General features: G+C 36.2%; 1 protein-coding gene across 4 annotated transcripts in view; it reads right to left on the bottom strand.

Moving 5' to 3' along the window:
* Positions 1-23607, bottom strand: part of LOC145694663 (uncharacterized) — a 278706-nt gene that overhangs the window by 24616 nt on the left and 230483 nt on the right. The window contains exon 7 of one of the 4 annotated variants that reach the window (XM_081771127.1): positions 15327-16173. The exons of 1 other annotated variant lie outside the window; for it this stretch is intronic. In XM_081771127.1, the coding sequence (XP_081627253.1) occupies positions 15363-16173 (811 nt within the window). In that variant the 3' untranslated portion in view covers positions 15327-15362. Of the gene's footprint in view, positions 1-13735; positions 16174-23607 lie in introns of those variants that run through there. 2 more of the 4 variants (XM_081771125.1, XM_081771134.1) reach the window with 2 other exon arrangements.

Here is a 23607-nt window from a genome sequence, read left to right as displayed (position 1 = left end):
CACAAAGTCAAAGGCATGGCATGATACTACTATCAAAACAGCTAACCAAGCTTGGAGAGAAGGTCTGTCCTCAGGCGTCAAGGCACCTTCTGGAAAGGGGGGAGGGTAATAGTTATTCATGCAATGACTGAGAGTAGGTTAATTCCTGGAGCTGACCTCGTTTTTCACGGCACAAAAACAGGTGATTATCACAAAGAATTAGATTCAGCAAAATATGAACAATATTTCCAAGAAAAACTCCTTCCGAATGTACCACCAAATTCCGTGATTGTAACTGACAATGCTCCCGCACACTCAGTAAAGGACGAAAAAACCCCAATGAAATCATGTAGTAAAAAAGAAATTGTGGAGTGGTTAAAAACTAAAGGTGTTGAATGTGATTCAAACTCGAACAAATTTGAAGTAATAGAAATGTTAAATAAGGTTGCTTCTAATATAGAAGTCTCCTATAGAATAGATCGTATTGCAAAGGAAGCCGGACATGAAGTACTTCGTCTGCCCCCTTATCATTGTGAACTCTCTCCTACTTAACTTGTGTGGAGTAAAGTTAAGGGCCATGTTGCTTCAGAAAATAAAACATTTAAATTGTCTGACGTTCAGATTTTGCTCGAGGAAGGGATTTAAAAAAAAAAAAGTTCAGAAGACTGTAAAAACTATTTTGAACACATTAAAAAAAATTTGAGAAGGAAATGTGGGATGCAGATGGACTGATCGAAATTGTACATGACAGACTCATTATAGATTTAAATAGTGATTCAGAAAGTGAAAGTGACGAAGAAGCAGTCAACAGTTTCAATGAAGATCAGGACATGGACCTGTATGAAGACGATTTGGGTGTTTCTTGCCTCCGAGAGTAAATTACGTATGGTAAGTACTTAAACTTCTTCTTCTTTTATTATTATTATTATTGAGTCGCTTACCGCTGCGCTGTTTGGTTTATGTTCTTGTTTTTTTTTTTCTCTCTCTCTCTCAAATCGGCCTCCTCATACTCATTATAAGTGGCAACGTCGCGCTCGTTGAACGTCATTTCCGTTTTATATTCTTCATAAGGTGAAACAGAGATTAGAATAATGTTTTGTTGTTAGAGGGATAACTCGGAACTTTACGTTGAAGACCTAGGAATACGTTTCGCCATGGATTCCATGTCCAATTGCTTTTTCTTTTTCTTTCTTTCTTTCTTTTTTCTTTCTTTCTTTCTTTCTTTTCTTTTTTTTTTTTTTTGCTATAGCATTTTACGGTTTTCCTTGGAATAATTTATTTTTGTTTAACTACATCTTCTGTGTCTTCGTGGTTATACTTTTAGTGGGTAGGTATATTTGTCTTTTGTGGGTTGGCTCTTCAAAACTTAGTCGTCAGACTATCCCTGTAGATACAGATTGGTATCTGTAGACATCTGGCAGTGCTTCAATATAATACTCCATTATTCGAGTTTATATTGGTCCATTTCTCTCTTCATATTTGTATTCATTGAGTTATCATCATTAACGTTACACTTACAGGCATACCTTATCTTACGGCGTATCTTTCTAATCAACATCATATTTTCTATATACAGTGCATTCCACGAATAACACTAAGGCCCGTCTCCTGAAGAAACAAAGGCAGATAGAAGCATGAAACCTTTTGTAACCTTGAAGGGATAAGATGGACAACATTATACTTATAAGGAAAATCCCTTATGAGGGGGGCCTAAGCGGATTACGAGGGGTAACTTCGAGCACTTCGACAGTACTTACGGATGGCCGACATGATGGGTAGAGACATGATAGCGACAAGCAGTTTCCAGAACTAGTCTCTACACGTCATTAGCTTTCAAACGAAGTACGACACGGTGGGGGTTGCTATTTAAAATTTTATAGTTACCCCCCGTAACTCCCTTAGCTCCCTCTCTTGGTAATTCTCCTTGTCAGTATAATGTTGCGTTTTATAGCCCTTGAAGGTTACAAAAGGTTTCATGTTTCTATCTGCCTTGGTTTCTTCAGGAGACGGGCCTTAGTGTTATTCATAGAACGCATTGTATATGATATATAGATGTGTTGTATTCCATGTGCTTATTCAACTAAACTTACGAACATGATAATGAGAAGTTTAAGCAACGACTATCGCAACTGTCATGTATTGAAAAAATGTAACAGTTAGAGAAATACTTATAATCTTTTTCGTAAATTAAAACCTAAGTCAACTTCCTCTTCTTTAACCACGATTAAGTAAATTTTACCTTTATTACTTCATCGATATTCCACGTAACACGTAAACATGCATTTGCTATACATAGACGAAGAATACATTACAAAGAACACATGCAAGTCCAAACCAAAAGAAGACCACACTTCATTCACATTCCAAATAACATTGATGCAGCAGCAGAGATTAAAAAAAAAAAAAGTTATAAACGTTATACGAGTAGTCAGCATACGAAGGACATTAAGCTAATCCCTTATATTCTGTATATTACGTGAAAGTCAAAAGTAAAAATGTTTTAAAAAGAAGTTCTGTGATGCAAAAAGTTAAACAAATGTTAGATACACTGCATGTTTAACATGCAATTTCAACAGCAACAGTGCTTAGCTGCTATATACTGGAATGTTGCTAGGAACTTCCAGAAATTCCACCGTTGCACCTAGCCTTATTCGTTAGGAAAGAGAATAAGTGCAGAAGATAAGTAATCGAGTGTTCACTCAATGGGAAGAGATCGAACGAAGAGGATTCCCTGCAATATTTGATGACATTCTTCATGTGGACAGCGTTTTGTTACTAGCAAATAAACTAAAATGCCAGAAAATACTTAAATAATCAAACTTATTTAAATAACAATTAGAGTGTTTATCTACATATATTTTAGTTTAAAGTTCTTTTAGTTTACGAGGGGGAGTCAAATGAAAACCATAATTATTTTTTTAAATATTATTTGTTGATCACACAGGGTACAGAAGTAAATCACTTTTCAACATAGTCCCCTCCTCGTTAATGCAAGTCTGCCAGCGCTTCGGAAGAGCCTGAATAGCTGCACAAAAAAAGTCTTTTGGGCGACGGCGCAACCACTCGTGCACCGTATTGCGTACCTCTTCATCGGAGTGGAACTTCCTGCCGCCCATTGCTTCTGGGCACCGGCTGACAGCAATCCAAGTCGTTTCGTTTTGATGGCAGGCCGGAGATGATTTTTTAGGAGGTCAGAGTACGTAGCACTCGTCACAGAGGTTTCTCGTGGCGTGTAGTGTTCCAAGATGATGCCCTTTTCGTCCCAAAAGAGGGTCAGCAGGTTTCAGGTCAGGCGTCAGTTGTCGGGGCACCCATCTTGCAGACACCTTATGAAACTGGAGAACATCATTCACAATATGATGTGCCGATCCATGACTCATGTGTACTCATGCTGCAATTTCGTCTATTGTCACACGGCGGTTTTCCAAAACGATGGCTTCAACGGCTGCAATGGTCTCGAGTCACTACGCGCCGAGCCTGGCCGGGGCGTGGAGCATCGTCCACAGACGTAACACCATTTGCAAATTTCCGGCACCATTCATAGATTTGTGGCTGTGACAAACACGCATCTCCATACTGAACCTTCATTCGCCTAAAAATGTCAATCGGTTTCACACCTTCACTTCGCAAAAACCGAATCACAGAACGCTGCTCCTCGCTGGTGCATGTGGCTAGTGGGGCTGCCATTTTGGAACTGTTGTTGCGCCGGTGTTTGTGCATCTGCCGGCTGCTGCCACCTAGGAGACATCCGGCATACTATCGTAAACAGGCATGCCAACTTACAGCTCACTGGCGCCATATGCGGATTTTTATTTCTACTTTTATGGTTTTCAGTTGACTTACCCTCGTATTAGTTTGAACGTTCTATTATTATCACTTATGTGTTATGTCGAATTATTTCTAGTATGTCATGTTTTATTATGTGTTGATTATTTGAGTGAATATCATATTCATATATATCTCATATAACTTTGAACTAGATATCATTTTTTTATTACTATTATTTTGGTGAATATAGTGTTAACTCTTCGTAGGGACTGTGACTCAGCAAATTTACGTTCTGGACAATTTAAAGTTGGTGTTTATTATACGTAACTCCAGGGTTCTCTAGGTAATCGTTTCTCCTCAAAACCTTACCTGTGGCCTGTTGAGTGTCACGTGTGATAAACTTTTCCTGCATTACTTCTACATATATTACACATTCAAGAAGTTTAATTGTTGTTTTAAAAGGCTGCTATATACTACGAAGATTAAAAACTGTTCTGTTTAGCATCTCATAGCACTGCTGCTTGCTTCGCTGCATAGACGCTCGTGCTTAGCAACCAAGTTCGTTACCTAGCAACCAGCAGAAAATGACAGTTTCCACCGGTAGTTACGTTCCCTGAGTGGGAGAGCATTATGTGAGAACGCCAAGTGGCATGGAAAAGGAAGGTGACGTTGGTGCGACTCATTCTTCGCGCTGGAAGCAGCCTAGCAGCAAGAAGCAGTGCCGGACTGGTCACGTTGGCTACTTGGCCCCACGTGGATCACGAGGCTGAGGACCTGTAGGCCTTGGTCGAGTTTTCGCGATCGCAAATGTCTTCTTTGAGTTTGCGGACGTCTAAGTTAGTCTTTCCGAAAGAAGTCTTTTCGTGCCCCCTTTGCTCATATCAGTACGGTTCCGTGAGCCAATAAAACTTGTGCTTGGCAAAAGCCCCTTGAGCTTATTCGTTTTCACCTGTTGTCTCATGCGTACACCTCAACTGTGGGGGTCGGATCAAGGACAAAAACTGTCACAGTAACTGACGTAACTTCACGACTAAGTTTGACTGTCTCAGTATTATTGCAGCTTGTTTTGCAATCTGTTTTGTACTACATATTTGTTCAATACAAAAAACATGATTTTGTCACCATTGCATGCATAGAGACAAAACTTGGTACCAACCACGGTACGTTTGCTGTTGTATCGAATGATGTTTATACCAAGTCTTAACTTTATGCATGTAATGGTCAGGCAACATTTCGAGAAAACGTATTTTAGAATGATTGGAAACACTGACAACATACGTGCCTGAGCGTTTACAATAACATACTAGAAACCTAGTATGGTTCACAGTATAATTATGCCCGCCAACACTATAGAGTTCATGCGAAAATCTTGAATGTTGACGTTGGTTGGCAACACTGCCAAACTGGAGTGCTTGGGAGACGGACATTCATACTATGTTTTCCATTATCCAATGCTGCTTCTGTCACATTTGTTATATATTCGTTCAATGGCACGCACGCCATTCACAACATTGTGATGTTTAAAATAGGTTGGCAACACTGACAAACTAGACTGGTTGGGAGGCGGACACACTCAACGTCTTTTTGCTATAGTATCGTGTGATGTTTCTGCCAAGCTTGGTGTATAAACGTCTCATCGTACGGAACCTGTTTTACAACTTGTTATTTTCACAATTGGTTGGCAACACTGACAAACTGGGGTCCTTGGGTGAGGAATAAGCGCTCAGTATAATTTCTCTAGTGACGAATGATGTTTATGCCACATTTCATGGATATACACCTAACTGTACAGAAACCATCTGCCACACTGTATTTATAGTTCGTTGGAAACACTGACCAAATGGGTACGTCTGGGTACAAAATGATATTATCAAACCCTTGCCCGATTCGCGTTCTAGGAATGAGCCAAAAAGGAACGTGATGGGCTCAGGCGCTTATGCGAGATGCATCATAACATTGATTTTTACTTCTGTCGTATATGCCATACATAGGGTTACGATCACGAACAAATATGCCCCTTATAGGGTCAGTTTGCGGGTTTGCCCGTGATTTGAAAAGCATGGCAAGGACTTTCAGACGATATATAGGTTTTTCCCCAGGTACTTGGTCCCGATATGGAATCATCCCTAGTAAGAGGTCTACTTCCTTTTTAAGTTAAAATACTGTAGGCCTATGTTGTATTTAATATATTAAGTAAATTGACAAGAGCAACGGAAGTAGGTACTAGCTCTTTGTACTCTTAAACAACGAAGGTGTAAGAAGAGATTTGATTCCTTGCTCATGAACATCTTAAAAATCTGTCTGGAAAATTGTCTGATTAGATTATCTAATAACAAATTTGCAAAACATAAATACAAAGGATAATATTTATCATAGTAATGAATAATAAGGCTTGTTTTGGAAGATACATTGAAAGTGAGGATTAATAAACAATTTATATTTTTAATTTCACACAGGTGATTAAATGTATATTATTATTCTTAGAAAGACAATAAATACTACAAACATATGCTACGACATTTACAGAAATACTTATTTTTGTAGCTTCCCAAAACATGTTTGTTGCCACTAGGTGTACTTTCTTGGAATACACCAAAACTCAACAATACTTAGAATCATACACATTCCAGTTATACAAAATAATCCTAAAACCTAGAATTATGTTGAATTCACTAAATTTAATTGTATACAATCGTAGCCTACACCTCTAAACACATCACTTCAATCGTATATTACACTGCAAAACAATGGAAAAGATAGTTGTTTCTTATTACTCTCTTTTTAATTAATATTCCTTACCATTAGAAAGAAGAAAATACATTGTAGGAACTGTCAATTTTTGTGCAATTAAAGAATAACTTGTGATTTTTTTTTTCCAAAATGTTATCTCTATTAGTTTCAAAGCGGCTAACTAACATATCGAGCCCTACTACGAAGAAATGAAAGTAGCTAGAATTGTTGCTCCACAGGTTAAGTTTTGGGCTATTTTCCGTAGCAATTAATACGCAATTCCTGTAGCTTTCTTAACTCCACGGAAAAACAACCGATACGTACTCACGCAGGCACGTAGCCAGAATTTCGTAATGGGGGGGGGGGGGGGTCCGTGACGAAATACTGCGGTTATCACACTAGGGGCTCGATCATTCTAAATTATTGTACTGGAAACATAGAGCCTATATTGGTTAGTTTAGCCAGGATTTTGTAATGGGGGGGGGGCATGACATGAAACCCTCTGATTACATACCAGGGGCTCGATCAATCTAAACTATTTTACTGGCAACATACCTATATTGGTTTGTTTCGACAATATTCTCATTTTATTGGCCTAACAAACCAATATAGGTATTCTAATAGTATTTCAATAACAAACTATGAAGAATCTCGAGTAAAAGAATATAACAAAAAGTATTGAAAAAGTTATAATCTTCCGAGTTTCTTAAGTTCTGAGAGTCTATCTGATCGAACCGGAATAACTAACTAACTAACTACCTCTATGGCCTATGGAACCCGGAGGTTCAGTGCCGCGTTCACAAAAGCCCTCCACTGACTTCTATCCTTAGCTAATTGGATCCAGTTTCTACTTTGTATTCCTATCTCTGCGAGATCCATCTTAATATTATCCTCCCATCTGCGCCTAGGTCTTCCTAATGGTCGTTTTCCTATGGGTCTACCAGTCAAGACTTTGAAAGCGTTTCTACTTTCTTCCATTCTAGCTACATGACCTGCCCACCTAAGCCTCCTAGACTTGACGACTCTAACAATGTTGGGTAAACCGTATAAATTATGTAGTTCCTCGTTATGAAGTTTCCGCCATTCCCCATTTCCGTTCCTCTTGGGTCCAAATATTCGTCTCAGGATCCTGTTCTCAAATACTTTCAGTCTATGTTCTTCCCTCAGAGTAAGTGACCATGTTTCGCAACCATACAGAACAACAGGCATGATTATCATTTCGTATATTTTAAGCTTCAAATTCTTTGACAGAATTCGCGACGACAAGAGATTTTGAACCGAATAGTAACACGAATTCCCTGCTTTTAGTCGACATTTAATTTCTTCGTGAATATGATTTTTGTCTGTTAATATTGATCCTAAATATTTGAAAGTATCCACTTTATCAAAAGTATTATTTAATATTTTAACGCCTCCACAATTTGCCGTATTACGGTCCCGACGCACTTCCATGTATTTAGTTTTCTCTGCATTTACTTCTAAACCCATGTCCCTGCAAGCGTTTAATAATATCTCTGCATTTATTTCTACTGTTCTCCTATCATCCCCTATTAAATTTACATCATCAGCATATGCCATAACCTGGTGAATGCCGTTCAACTCTAGGCCCTGGTTGCTATCTTTGATTTTCCTTATGGCGTATTCCAGCACAAAGTTAAATAATAATGGCGACAACGCATCTCCTTGTTTCAGGCCATTTTCGACGTGGAAGCTCGTGGACAAAAATTTTCCTACCCGGACTTTACTTTGGGATTCACTTAAACATATCTTAATTAATCTAATTAGCTTTCTCGGTATTCCAAGCTCTGTAAGAACGTTGTATAATGTTTCTCTCCTAACCGAGTCGTAAGATTTTCTAAAATCAATAAATAGTTGATGTACCGGGGTATTGTATTCCCACTTCTTTTCGAGTATTTGGCGAATGGTAAATATTTGGTCGATAGTTGATCGATTTCGTCTAAATCCGCACTGATAATCTCCAATAATTTCATCTGCGTATGGGGTCAATCTTGCTAACAGAATATTTGAAAGGATTTTATAGGATGTTGACAGAAGAGAAATGCCTCGATAATTATTACAGTCAGTTTTGTCGCCTTTCTTGTGAATTGGAACAATGATTGACTCTTTCCACTCTTGTGGCAATTCTTCCTTGTTCCAGATAAGGAGAATGAGTTTGTGTATCTTGTTCCACAATTTTTCGCCTCCAGCTAAAATTAACTCAGTCGGAATTTCATCTACACCCGGAGATTTGTGTTTCTTTAATTTCTTTATAGCGGCTTCCACTTCTATTCGATTGGGTTTTGGAATATACAGTTCTGCGGTGTGTATCTCCTTTTCTCCACGCACATTAGTTTTTGGCTGCGTGTTCAGCAAATCGTCAAAGAAATCTTTCCATCTATTTAAGAGGCTATCCGTATCAGTGAGAACTGTTCCGTCAGATTTCTTTAATATATAAGCACGAGGTTGATAGCCTTTCTTAAATTCGCTGATCCCCTTATACATGTCCCGAATATTTTTATTTTTACTATTATCTTCAAGTTCCTTAATTTTAGCTTTCAAAAAATCCCGTTTCTTTGTTCTAAAAGTTTTGGAAGTTTCCCGCCTGATATCTGCGAAATTTTGTGAAGTTATTTCATTCGGATTTTGTAGCCACCGTAATTTTGCCTGTTTTCTCTTCTCTACTAGTTTAATGCATTCTTGGTCGAACCATGGTTTGTTCCTACGTATTTCCGCGTGTCCCAGTTTTTCTATTGCTGAACTTTTAATGCTATCTCTAATTTCAATCCAAGTATCCTCAACACTACTGCACTCCGAGTCTTCTAAAACCGAGAATCTATTCGAAACTTCAATCTGGTATTCCTCTCTTACCTGGCTCTCTTCTAATTTCTTTAAATTAAATCTCTCCGTTTTCGGACATTGAGTATTACCTTTATTCAACGATAATCTCTCCCGTATTATCGCTGCTACCAGGTAGTGATCAGTGTCACAATCAGCCCCTCTAAACGACCGGACGTCAATTATGCTAGATTGTCTTCTTCTATCTACTAAAACGTGATCAATTTGATTATGTGTTTTTCCGTCTGGTGATGTCCAAGTGTATTTATGAACGTCGCGATGTGGGAATTTTGTACTCTTCACGATTAGGTTTTTGGATGTTGCAAAGTTCACGAGTCTAATACCGTTGTCATTACTTTCCTTATGCAAACTTTCGTTCCCTATAATCGGTTTGAAAATATCCTCTCGTCCTACCTTCGCATTGAAATCCCCTAATAGAATCTTCATATGGTATCGCGGGAGTTGGTCAAATATCCGTTCCACTTCTTCGTAAAAACTATCTTTTATATCGTCACCCTTATCTTCAGTTGGAGCATGTACATTTAAAACAATAATATCACACCACCGTCCCTTAAGAGTAATAAAAGAAAGTCTGTCAGTAACAAATTCAACCCGTTTAATTGCTGGTAATATTCGTTTGTGAACGAAAAACCCTGTTCCTAACTGGTGATTTTTATTTCCTTCCCCGTAAAAGAACGTAAAATTTCCGGAATTCTCAGATCCCTTTCCTTCCCACCTAACTTCCTGAACTCCTACTAAGTCCATCCTGTATTTCTCTAACTCACTCGTTACAGATTTTAACGCGCCTGCCCTATAAAGACTTCTAATATTCCATGTTCCAAATCTCATGTCCATTTTCTTTTGCTGATGTCGTGCCAAGTTATCAGTCCTTGTCCGAGGCTTTTGTGAATGTTTCTGAACAAGTACCTTTTTTTACAGGATGAGGGTGTTAGCCTTACCCAAACCTCCAAGCTGGAGGACCACTCCTAGTCGTCTGTCCGCGACTGCTTATTCAGTATATTCGCAGCTAACCTCTATATCTAGAGGCCTTCTCCTCGATCCGCAACCTGAGGACGCGCCATGCCGTGGTGACAGGAACCCACGTTACACGGACCGGAATATCGATCATCATTTGTACTCCATAGGATTAGGATAGAGCTAGATGGAATTCGGAATGCTCCGTTACAATAATATCCATTTTCAACTTGACCCCCGTTTCCCCCACACAAAGCACCTCATAAGAAAGAGTAACCAAACGCTTGCTGTAGCTTCAAATTTTTAACGCTGATTCTTCTTTTTCTCGTTTCTTTTTGTTTCATCCTTCCTTAATCTTTTACATTTCTGGTTCCGAAGGGGGGGGGTCCGGACCCACCCCTTGGCTACGTGCCTGACTCACGCAACGGCAAATATTATATGTCATCATTTTTTTCTATGAACCAGTAATACATACAATAACCTCACATTTCCAAATGAAACTATATACGAGTACATCAATGGGTCATTTCAACTTCCCCCCTAATCGCTGCCCATGTAGAGGGGGAGCCTCAGACACTGGCAAGAAGCAGGCCCGTAGCCCGCCTCCAAATTTAGGGGAGGGGGGGCTAAATGTAAATTAGGATGGGCATACACACACACAGAGACAGACATTATATATATATATATATATATATATATATATATATATATATATATATATATATATATATATATAATGTCTGTCTCCGTGTGTGATGATGAGTAATTTCTTATGCTCTTAAAACTAAAACTACAGCGTGAAGGAATTATTATTAAAATTTTCCCCTATAGCGTTAGTACAACTGTACCTGAAAGCTAGAATACTATGTTTTTCCGTTTTATTTATTTGTTATGGCAACAAAATATTTCTTCCGTTTTCTCATCTTCAAGGAAATAACAAAATATTTTTTTTAAAATAATAGTTGGTCGAACGAACCAATCATTAAAATTTCCAAAGAATTAGTACAGGAAATACGTGTTTTAATTTTTGATCGACTGAAAAAATATTTGTGAAACTTGAAAACATCTAGAGAGTAATGAGATTTACTACTATCTTCAAAGAGATTCTACAGAGAAGGGTCTCAAAATCTTAAATCAATATTTTGAAATACATATGGCCTAAACAAATATATGCATATTGAAAAAATGAAATTAACATCTTACCTGTATTATTATTTACATTACCTTAGATATGAAACTTTATATTTCTTCAGATATCACGCGCTTTATTTTACACTTGTACTTCTAAACATTTTTTGAGCAGTTTTTTATGGTGATGTTCGAAAGAAATAATGATATGTTTATGGGTTTTTGCTATCTACAAATTTATAAATTTCATAAGATTAAGAAACACAAACACAACACGCATATATACATTCCTCATGTTAGCACACTATAGTAGAAACAAGTTGAACATTTGAACAATCACTAACAACACAATCACAGTATAAGTCTCCTTGTTTTGGATGTTGCCAATCTTAGAACAATTGTGTCCAGATCGAGGTTTCTGGTGATGTCCTTGTTGTAACTCAACAAAACAAGATCGGTTCGGTGCAGTTAATCTACAACTCCTTTTGAAAAAAAAAAAAAAAATGCCCTAACAGAGAAGGAATTCCTCTCACCTGAAGTAGTCCTATATAACGGTTGACCGGCTTCAGGGCAGAAATTTAGTAAAGAAAATATTCAAATTTACAAACGTAGATATAATTTCTAATTGCTTTCTTTTTAGTAACTGAAAAAAATACTTTTGGCATAACAGCTGTGAGTTCCATTTTATCACAACACATTTCAATTTTTAGACGTCGCGGACCCCATAGCCAGGTCGCGCGGACCCCCGGGTGTCCGCAGACTCCAGTTTGAGAACCACTGCTCTAGACTCTTTGGAACATACTATCAACAATCATTTAGGACGATTGCTACTAAAGTCATGTTTAAGTAAAAATAATCTGTTATGTTTTGGTACTCGAGTATTCAAATAAGAAAATACCTCCAAAAAAAAAAAAATGTTCCCTGTTCTAGCGCAGTTACCTTCTTACTCGAAACGAAATTGATAAGAGAAGTAACAGTTCATTAAATTTTCTTTGTATAGTACAGTTCATATCAAAGTATACATGAAATTCTTCTTTACATTGTACAAATAAGAATTCGAGATCAGTTGCTTTCGTAGGTACTAGAAAAGTTTAAGTTAAGAACTAATGATTTAAACAGCTATTTACTTATTTCTATTGAAGATATCTCTTCTTCAAAATGAAACTACATTAACAAATTGTTACTTTTGTGGGCTACCCCGTAGCCTCATGGGTACAGCGCTCGCCTTCGGCGCGTCTGGTTTCGGGTTCAAACCGTACTGGGAGTCCTCGGATTCAAACCGATAGTGATTTGGATGTTACTTTAAGCTATAGGTCCCGTGTCTATTAGCCTCCCTGCTGAAGAGAGACGCTAAACTCCCCGACGCACCCTGTTTTAAGTCAAAGGTCAAATTTCAAATTTATAAAGCATTATATATATATATTATCATCCAATAAGGTTCAATTTTTAATTGAAAATTCTGTTTTTCCTATAAGTGCAACTACTACCTCCGTTTAGTCCGCTGCATTTTTTGTTTACATACCAGAAAATTGTAAGGTATCCTTTTACAAAATAGTAACTTTGGATGATTAGGCTTACTTACGTCTGATGATATGCATGAACATTTGATTCTGGCACCAAAGATTGACAACAATTATTAAATTATTTTAATATAAGTATCTAATAATTCATCCCCGATAAAGATTAAGTGAATCGAACTTATCTTTAGTTTAAAGATATATTAACAATATTGCTTACTTATTCCAAGTTATTTAACGAATAGTCAAGTTGCTGCTACACTACAATTCTCATTCTTCAAGTCAACTTCGGTGCATCTTCAGAAATCACCATCGATCAACTTTCAATTACAACAATGTTCAACTCACAACACAACAAGAGTAAATACAATTCAGAAAAGGATACTTTTCTTACTCCGTTATCACGTAACATAAAACGTAGTCAAAATCCCCCCCCCCCTCTCTCCATGTCCAATATACACAAAACACACCCATACCCCTGTGTGATTTAGAGCGAAACAGTTGCGACCCCCTGTTGAGGGATGCTGTCTTTTCAATCTCTCGCATACTGACCGAAAGCCAATGACTCACAGCAAATGGATGTTTTCAGTTGCAAATTCCAAAAAAGGACAGGAAGAAGTAAACTCTTAAAGGTAAGATTAAGGTAAAAGTATGTTGTTTCTGAACACAAATGCATGATTGCCGATAGAATAACCATAAATTATTTTTCTCCTGCAGCGAGGTTCGTTTGCACATAAAGCATTAAAAAAAAAAAAGTCTCACGCTCAAAGAAATATTAGCAATTCGAAGAAGCGTAGCGCATAAATAGGCCAATACTTTAAATGAGGATAATAAAAGTAAATTTTAATTTAGCACTCTAAAGTACATTTGGAAATACAATTTCTTCCAACATTTCAGTCAGTGTACGAATTAAACTTTCGAACGAGAGGGGGATGATTATGTATTGTTGCTGTAAATGTAGAAGGCGAAAATTTATCACAGACAGGGATGTTATGTTACTTCTGTGATACGAGCCGGACTTAAATATTTACCGAAGGGGAATTTCCCGGCATCCCCCGTTAATTCGAACTATGATTTTAGTTAGGGGGGCTGCAAAAAATTTAGGGGGGGGGCTGAGCCCGCCCTAGCCCCCCCTGACTACGGGCCTGGCAAGAAGTAATGAAGAATTGCTGCACAACAATTATAGCTAGTATATTTCTCAAGTCTATTTGTGCGTTAACAAATATTATACAATATTTATCGTTAATATTGCTGTGACTCATTAAAGTATGTAAAGGCATGATAATATGACATTTTTCCATACATTTCTGTTATTGCTTGTGACTTAATTAAATTATCTCGTCGCAGTTCTTTGTCCTACGCACATGGTTTACGAAACTTTGATATGTCATTTTATATTGTGTAATGTATTCCACACATGTTTTTAAAACCTATATTCCTATAACCTGAAGGTTTCCAATTTAAATCGTATTATCTATAAAATTTATACGTAGACGCTGCAAATATACGAAAGGAAGCCACTGGAGGTATTAGAAATGATTGGATTGAAATTTAACATCTCTTTCAACAGTGAGGCGATACAAGACGTGAACATACAAGTTAAAATAGAATCTGAACCCTGATTTACTGCGCCAAAGGCTTCCTTACTTTAAAGAGTAAGTTTCCTATTTCAGTCCAAGACGGTTAATCCTTAGCGGGCAGTGAGGCAAGGTGTAAACGGGAGAACATTAGTAAAATCCGGGTTGAAAAATTGACTTGCTATGCGCAGACCACCATAACTTTTACATATGCCTAATTTCTAGTATGTTGCATACAACTAACGTAGTGTTCGTTGTTCCACGCTAATAAAGATTACGTACTCTCGTTTTTTGCTTCCCTCTACGTTAATGATGATGATGATAAGTAATTTCCAGCTTCCAACTGGTGCAATTTTGGTTTATTTCTTGCCTATTGGAGACTTTAAAAAAGACACGACAAAAGGTCTTGTGAAAGTCAGCCTAATAAGCATATAAAAAAATACACTGCTCTTTAACTGGAATTATAGTAATTTTTGAAACAGAATTAGGCCTACAATATACCCAAAATATACTTAAACTACACATAAATTGTAATGAAAAATTTAATTAAACACAATATAAACAAACTACAATTATTTGAAGTACTTTAGTAATTGATCCATAAAAATGGCTTATTGTTTTAATTACAAGTGCTTATTAGTACAAGTTCTGATATTGTACTACCAAAATCAATCGATTACTCAAAATCTTTCTACTGACAAGTGTTTCATCTTTCTGCAATATTAATTGGAAACTTAATATTATGCTTTCCTACAATACATGTGCCAGTAACTAATAAAACTAAAAAGGAAGAAAATAAATATTTTGTCTCACTCACAGTATTCTAAACGTAACTGACGATTACAGAAGTTTATCAAGACGTCTGTGCTACAGAAGAATTCTTCTCACATGACTTCATGTGGGTTCGCATATTCCACTTCTGAGCAAATCTCTTCCCACATAAATCACACACAAATTTACGGACTCCAGCATGAAGTTTCAAATGCGTTCGCAGATTGTTGTGACGCGCAAATTTACGACCACAAATCTCACATACAAATGGTTGTTCACCTGTGTGAGTTCTCATGTGAAGTTTAAGTGTAACACTGGTGGCAAACTTTGCACCACAAACTTCACACTGTTTTGATTTATTGTGATTCTGCGTATGTTGTGTAAAACTTAGTTTCTTCACCAATTTACCACAAACTTTACAACAAATGAAAGTGTCCTTGTGACTTTTGTGAGCTTTTTTATGATGGTATAATTTTCTTCTTGAAACAAACTTCTTATCACATTCAGGACAACTATACTTTACATTTTTTGCATGTGTTTCCATATGGTCCTTCAACCTGATCCTTAATATCTTTTTATTACACAATTCACAGTTCACACTATTCTCATCCTTTTTATGAACAACACGAATATGTATGTTTCGTTGATGCTTATCGAAAAACAATTTGTCACAAATTTCGCATGGGCAATCTTTGGAACGTGCATTAGAGTGTATTAGTACATGTTGTTGCATGTTCGCAAATTTGCTGAATTGTTTAGGGCATTGCGGGCACTTATATTCCCCGACATTATGCTTCTTCAACATATGATGCCGACGATATTTAGCATACTGAAACTTCTCTCCACATATAGTACAAGTCTTGTTACATACTTTTGGGTTTTGGTCTTTAACTCTGAAAGGCAATAAGAAACACTAGTGTACAATCATATTAATTACAACACAGAGAGAAAGTATACATAAAGCTACTCTATTATTTACTAAAGGTAATACATTATTAGAATCTTGTTTTTAACAGACCGTAGATTTAGTTGTTGCGGAACAAAATTGGAAATTTAAAACAAACGTACTACAGCTATATATTATTTAATATTTTTTATTCGATTTTTCGCTGACACTTACAGCCCTTTCCTCCATTTCAAATTACTTATATTGTTTGTCTTATCGCGTATTGAATAGTCTTAAGAGTTTCTTGTATTAGCTTTCTTCTAAGAAAGTTTCATAATAAACATAAAAATGTGTTAATACTGTATACAACGGAAATAGATAACGGTACAATGACGTAAATTAACTACAGAAAACGAGAAAATAAAAATATATATTTGAGAGTCATGCGTACTATGTTGAAAAAAAATATTTAACATCTCACGTTTAAGACCTCTAGGCCAAAAGACACGAATGATTAATGAAAGTGGATAACAGTGAAATATATTTGGTGAGCTGAAAATGTGGACAGAATGGGAAAATTCACGATGGACGATCACCACTTTATCAGTGTCAATCTATTATTGTGTCCTACATAACATTGACGGTTAAACTAGTGAACGCAATACAGATACAATGCAATGTGAATAATTGAATAAAAGTAAGTTATTTCAGTATTATCCTTTTTAATACTGTATAACCACTCTTAACGGATACTTCTCAATAGCGGATATTTCCATATTAATAAAAGTTTATTTTGTAACGGCAAAAATACAAGTATTATTACGGGAGAGAACTCTACTTTCTATATACACTCAGACAGACACGCAAAATATTATTCGACCCATGTTTACTAATCTTTTCATGACGGACAGGAATTATCTGTCAGCTCATACTTACTTGGCACAGAAAATACTTTCTGCAACCTGAAAATAAATTTCCAATTGATCCCTTCAAATGATTCGGCAGTTTTAAGCAAATTTGATCAAAACTAGGGCCAACAAGATAATACGGTAGGTTACTATTGCAGACTTTTCCCCCAAAACATCATGAAATGTCATGATTGTTAAGTTTTGCATACATTTTTAGTATTTAATAATCATGTTGCATATTCTAATTCAGTTACTTTTAGTTTAAATAGAGCCAGTCAGCGAATTACTGTGAATTTGTAGGCGTATGACTTGGAAATAAAATGATCACACAAGAATTCTGTAATATACGTCTTTATAAATACAATCTGCATGGATGGATACTTTCCTATCTTTAGAGTGAGGGATTTCCCTTCATTTCCCCAATAAAAACTGAGTACAGTATTTCAGTATTAGGCTATTTTTATATTTGTAAATAATGTATACATGAATACTGTATCGAATTACCACATCAAGAGTGAGTAATGTAAATTTGTGAAATCTCTTTTTAGAAACACCTCTCATTTACGAACCAATAATCATGTCCTATTGCAGATTCTTATTGAGAGGTTTTACTGTATTTGTTCACTCTTATATACAGTTCTTATAAATTTGTATTTTTCTGTCTTACTTGTTGCAGTTTTTCAATTCTACTTTATTGATTATTTTTTTCATTAAATGAATTATACAATAAATTCTTGCTAAATTACTAAATAATGTTAAATTCTGTTTTGGCTATTCATTTCTCAGTGGGAAGAATGGGAAAGTCGAGTTACAGTTTCTTTGTAAACAAGTGCTAAAGAAATTCATAGAGTGCATTTGCATCTGGCGGTTGAGATGGCCGACACGTGTAAGAGATCATACAATTGTGTTATTACAAACAATTATACTGTTTAGGTCCTGAGGGCTTCAGAATTTACAATAATGTTCTCAAACCATTCCTTCCCAACGTAATGAACCCGTAATATTTTTAGATTCTACGCGCTAGATAGAAAATCAGTGCGCTCATACTGTTCATAAGTTATACTATGGAGTTTTAATACGGTGAGCTGTAGACAGTGACGTTCTGAAAATTGCAGCGTGCTATGAAAGTAGAGTTCCTATACGTTTCGCAATTTTAGGGATTGTACCGTAATCGATCTCAATGTCCCGGCGTTCCGAAATTAAATTTCCAGACACATAAAAGTTCGGGTTTTCTGCGAACATGAGAAAAATACTTTTTACATATATATATCAAACTTGAAAAAAAAATAGTACATGGATACTACAGCTCGAAGCATAAAGGAGTTAAAAATAAAGTGACAAACCCATAGCAACATTTATTCTAATAGTGGTATTTCTCTCTGAATCCTTCTAGCTATCAGAAGTGGGAATTACAATTTGGGGGAAGAATTTAATTTTTTTTTTTTTTTTTTTTTTTAAAAGAGCTTTTATATTTACTACATCAGTGCAAGGCAGAGAAGAAACTTTGCCCCTTTTATTTAGCGCATTTTAAAGACGAATTTATAGTGTCCCGAATTTTCACTTTTCAAAGATAGCATTTCTGTTCAGGGTGTCTACCTAGCAAGCATAATCAAATTCCCTGACTTCCTGACAAAATTATAATTTTCCCTGTTCTCTGTCGCTATCTTTTTCCTTAGTATAACTCATATTTAAAGTGAACTGTACGTTTTCATCATTGTTTATACGCTTAAACAATATTCTACAAACGTACAAACGAACCAATTCATTTATCTGTAATTTATGACTATTTTAGTGGCCTCCCTTCACCTTTCACAGCCACCTTTTCCACTTCTATTTATATTTATTATTTAGTTATCACACCATAATAAAATTTAAATGCAAAAACTTTTGAAAATGGGTTTTCCTATACAATAACTTTCTTGTTTACATAGATGGTTAACTTAGACCATTATCACAGACGTTATACAATTTTCCACATACATACATAACTTACACTGAGCAGTACCAGTATTAAATGTTCACGAACAAATATACAACCTTAAAACTGTATTTACATACATTTCAACAAACATTACATGCATTTACAAACTTTTGGAAATAGTTTTTTACTATACAATGACTTCCTTGCTTACACAGACTATCAAATGGGACCATTATCACAGAGTTATTCAATTTTCCACATACATACGGGGTAGATTGATTTAAATCAGTCTGATTTAAATCACGATTTTAATCAAGATTTAAATCGCTTGATTTTTTAAAATAAAAATCGTTGATTTAAATCAAATTCCGAAGTAAATTAATTTAAAGTGAAAATAAGTAAAATCGCTTTTCTGTTCTGTTATTTCGATTATGGAAGATAATCATCGTAATACAATGAGATTCAAATGTATGTAAGCACAGTATGAAAATGAGTATCATGTACAGGATATTAGGGAAAATCCCGTTTCGAACGGTGGATCCTGTTTTCTTCTCTTCGTAACATAAGGTTTTTAAATCGTTAACTATTCCAACGGAGAAATCACCATGGACATTTAAGACGAATATTCTTTTGTGTCCACGTCTATTTGTTTCTTTCCAGATAATAGGGGCGTATTGAGATGGGCCAGATCCCCTCCCCGAAACAAAACAAAATGAGATTTTAAAACTTCAGGCAAAATTTATGTACTAAATACATAGAAGTTCCTCGGGATCGTAATGCGGCAAAATTTGGTTGCGTTAAAATATCGAATAATACTTTTGATAAACTGGATACTTTCAAACATCTAGGATCAATATTAATAGACGAAAACGATTTTCACGAATAAATTAAATGTAGACTAAAAGCAGGGAATTCGTGTTATTATTCAGTTCAAAATCTCTTGTCGTCGCGAATTCTGTCGAGGAATTTATGCTTAAAATATATAAAACGATAATCATGCCTGTTGTTCTGTATGGTTGCGAAACATGTCGCTTACTATGAGGGAAGAGCATAGACGGAAAATATTTGAGGACAAGATCCCGAAACGAATATTCGGACCCAAGAGGAACGGGAATGGCAGAAACTTTATAACGAGGAACTACATAATTTATTCGGTTTACCCAACATTGTTAGGGTCATCAAGTCAAGGAGACTCACGTGGGCAGGTCATGTAGCCAGGATGGAATAAAGTAGGAACGCTTTCAAAGTCTTAACTGGAAGACCAATCGGAAAACGACCATTAGGAAGACCTAGGCGCAGATGGGAGGGCAATATTAAGATGATCTCGCAGAAATAGGAATACAAAGTAGAAACTGGATCCAGTTGGCTAAGAAGTGAATGGAGAGCTTTTGTGATCGCGGCATTGAACCTCCGGGTTCCATAGGCCATAGAGTTAGTTAGTTAATTTTAGGCGAAATTTATGTACTTTATATGTACTTCGTGCCGCTAGCTAGTTCCGATTTTTAAAAATATGCCACTGCCAAATATCAGTAACTTTCATGAAAAGAAAAGTGTCATGTTGATAAACGTTGCTGTAAGTTTTTTCCTTAATGTTCGAGAAACATTGTTTGGGATTGAAATAGGTTAACGATTGGGGATTAATTCAAAATTAAACTCCAATACTTTTACTTAAATGGCATAATTAACATTTAATACTAATTCCTAATGTTTTTTCTTCAGTTTACGACTTGTATTGTACCAAGAGAAAAATTTGATTTAAATAAAAAAAAATCAACAAAAATGATTTTTAAAAAATCATGATTTTTTTCCCACCCTGCATACATAACTCTCACTGAGTAGTATTAAATGTTCACGAACAAATATACAACCTTAAAACTGTATTTACATGCACTTCACAACGTTAGTCAGATTCTTTACAATTTCTGCAACACTTATATCTGGTTGTCTAATTTAGCAATCTCCTGGTCAGTGTTTTCTTGAAGTCTGGCTTTCTTAGCTTCAAGTTCTTTGATTTTTTGAGCCGTTCGTTTTCGCTTTGATTGTTCGTCCTTCAATTGTTGCTTCTGAAGATGACTTTCTGCTAATGCTTCCTTTCTTTTTTATGATGTATTCCGCACATAATGTATCATGGGCTTCGTAATTTCGATGTTCAGAATGCCTCCCAATTTAAAAACACTATCATACACTAGACGTTGTGCAATAAATGACACTTCTTGAAGATAAGATAATATCTTTGTTTACTGAGAAGCCAGACTCAACAGAGGCGTTTTCGTGAGATATAATGAGGCATTTCTTCACAAAATGATACAGTTGTTTGTATACCTCTTTGCCTTTCAGTAGTTGTGAGTATAACTGATCTGTCTGCTATTCTTGAAAAGGACTCCAAATTAACTTTCAAGGTTATGGACTTGGGGACTCTACGAAAGATGTGTATTACCTCTTTACTTCATCTGCTGTAATTTGCTTTTTTGAAACGAAAACTTTCAGAGCAACAGACAATCTTGATACTGGCAATGTTGGTTGGGTAACGATAATTTCAGGGTTAAAGCAGTAAGTCCTTTGGCTAACGGATATTACAGGGGAATACGATCCTTTATCTTACCAACCAGAGCTGCCAAAATGGTGCCACATTCTAAATGTTCCCGACTTTCGCTTTCTTCAGGACAGCTTTTGCAGCAAATCCAGTATTACACTCATGGTAAAAAAAGCTGGTTTTCTTTTTTCAACACATCTATTTTTACCACTGGTTCATTGATAACAGGAACCTCATCATTCTTCATCACACACGTCAGGTCTGTATATAAAATAGGTACTACTTGTTTGTCTGTCTGAAGAGAAACCAACAAAGGTTCCAACTGTGCAGCCACCGAAATAAAGAAGTCCAACCTTGCTTCAAGAAATCGTGATTCCAAGACAAGTGTTACAATTTTGTAGCTGTTACATGTTGACTTGCACTAGCTGGAATATTTTCTAATGTTAGGTAATATTTAAAGTGCTCGACTGGCTGCAGATACACTTTCCAGCCAGCGTGTCCTGAAAAACTTCTTAGGAAAAATATTTGAACCAGAACAGTTACCATAGTCTCCTCTTCTTGCAGGTGAATCCTTGACGAGGTTGTACAGTGCAAATAAGAACTCTTCTATTTCCCATTTCACTTTCTTGAATGCAAAACGAAATGCTCCATGTGTAACATGCATTCATAATTCTTCATGTCTTCCTGTAGCAGCTCCAGGAACTTGAAGTTAACATTAGGACCATCCATAGAAATTTGGGGCACCTGATGCATATCTAACTCACAAATGGACTTCTTGAAACCATTCAGCAAGTGTTCAGCACTCGCATGATTAAAGAAAACTGAATTCAAGTATTTTGTCTCAACTGTGTCTGTTTTATCATTCCAGAAACGGAGATGCACATCCATTTGACCACGTTCAACTACTTTGTTCAAAGACTCATCGAAACATACAACATATTCATTAACACGCCTCACAGATTCTGTTAACTGATCCTTGAAGAATGGTGTAAGACCATGCACAATAGTATAAGAAAGTTTGTCTTTCTTCATTTCGAATTTGCTAGCTATTTGGCTGTCAGAGAACATTTCTTTTTTTAAACTACTCAGAACAATTGTCCACCGATCGCAATGAAAAGTGACTCATAACAACTTGTAGAGCCCACAGTATCTCTGCTTTTGTGCTTTCTGTTGAATCAAAATACGGGGATTTGACTTTCAGAGATAGATTCTGTGATGTTGATGCTTCTGATGAGTTATTGGCCACTTGGATAGAATTACTTCCTGGCAACTTCACTTGTTCAGGATGGGTGATTTCTATACTTTGTGGAGAGTTGTAGTTTCTGAAACTGACTGTGGCTGTCCACGAAAAGCCTCGAATATCTTTGGTTGTGACTCAGTACGTACTGTGGCAGAAATCTTCTGGCGTCCTTTACTTGCAGAGTGACTATGTATTGCACGACGACCCATGTTGCTGAAAACAAATGTTTTATTACAATAAACACATTTGCCCTTATACTGATCTCCATCTACTTTAACAAACCAAGGTTTGAACTGAAGGTCCTCCAAACACAACTCATTGAAATGACACTTCTTCCACATCTTCGGTACGATCAAATACTCAAACTGAAGGTAAAGAAACATGCATGAGAACAGTGGAAAGGTTTAACTCTCTAGGGAGACAAATGACTCAAGACACAACTGATGATACCAAGAAATGAAATAATTACATCTTGAAACTTATTACTTTTATCACTGGACATAGTAAAAAATGTATATGAAAAAAAAATTCTCAAAAAAGAGACTTTTAAAGACAAGCTCATGAAAAAAGGGACTAAAAGCCAGAAAAGAAACTCGCACCTATCACTGCACGAACTGACACAACGGAAACCTCCGGCTGACATGGAGAGTTGAAATTTGGCATGCTTTCGGAGGGAAACTTGTGAAAAGAGAGAATGAAAAAAATCCTCAGGTTATTTAATTTTCCATTTGACATACAATCTCATGTTTTAAATAAATAGAATTGGAATTTTAAAAACTTGAAATTCGGTATGCTTGTAGGTTTTCAGGCCTACCAGCAGCATATTGAAAAAAATATAG

The sequence above is a fragment of the Thermobia domestica genome, chromosome 9, assembly GCF_964235325.1.
Source record: "Thermobia domestica chromosome 9, izTheDome1.hap1.1, whole genome shotgun sequence".
NCBI classification, from domain to species: Eukaryota; Metazoa; Arthropoda; class Insecta; order Zygentoma; family Lepismatidae; genus Thermobia; species Thermobia domestica.
The sequence above is the reverse complement of the archived record's forward strand: the minus strand, read 5'-3'. Positions and strand labels throughout refer to the sequence as shown.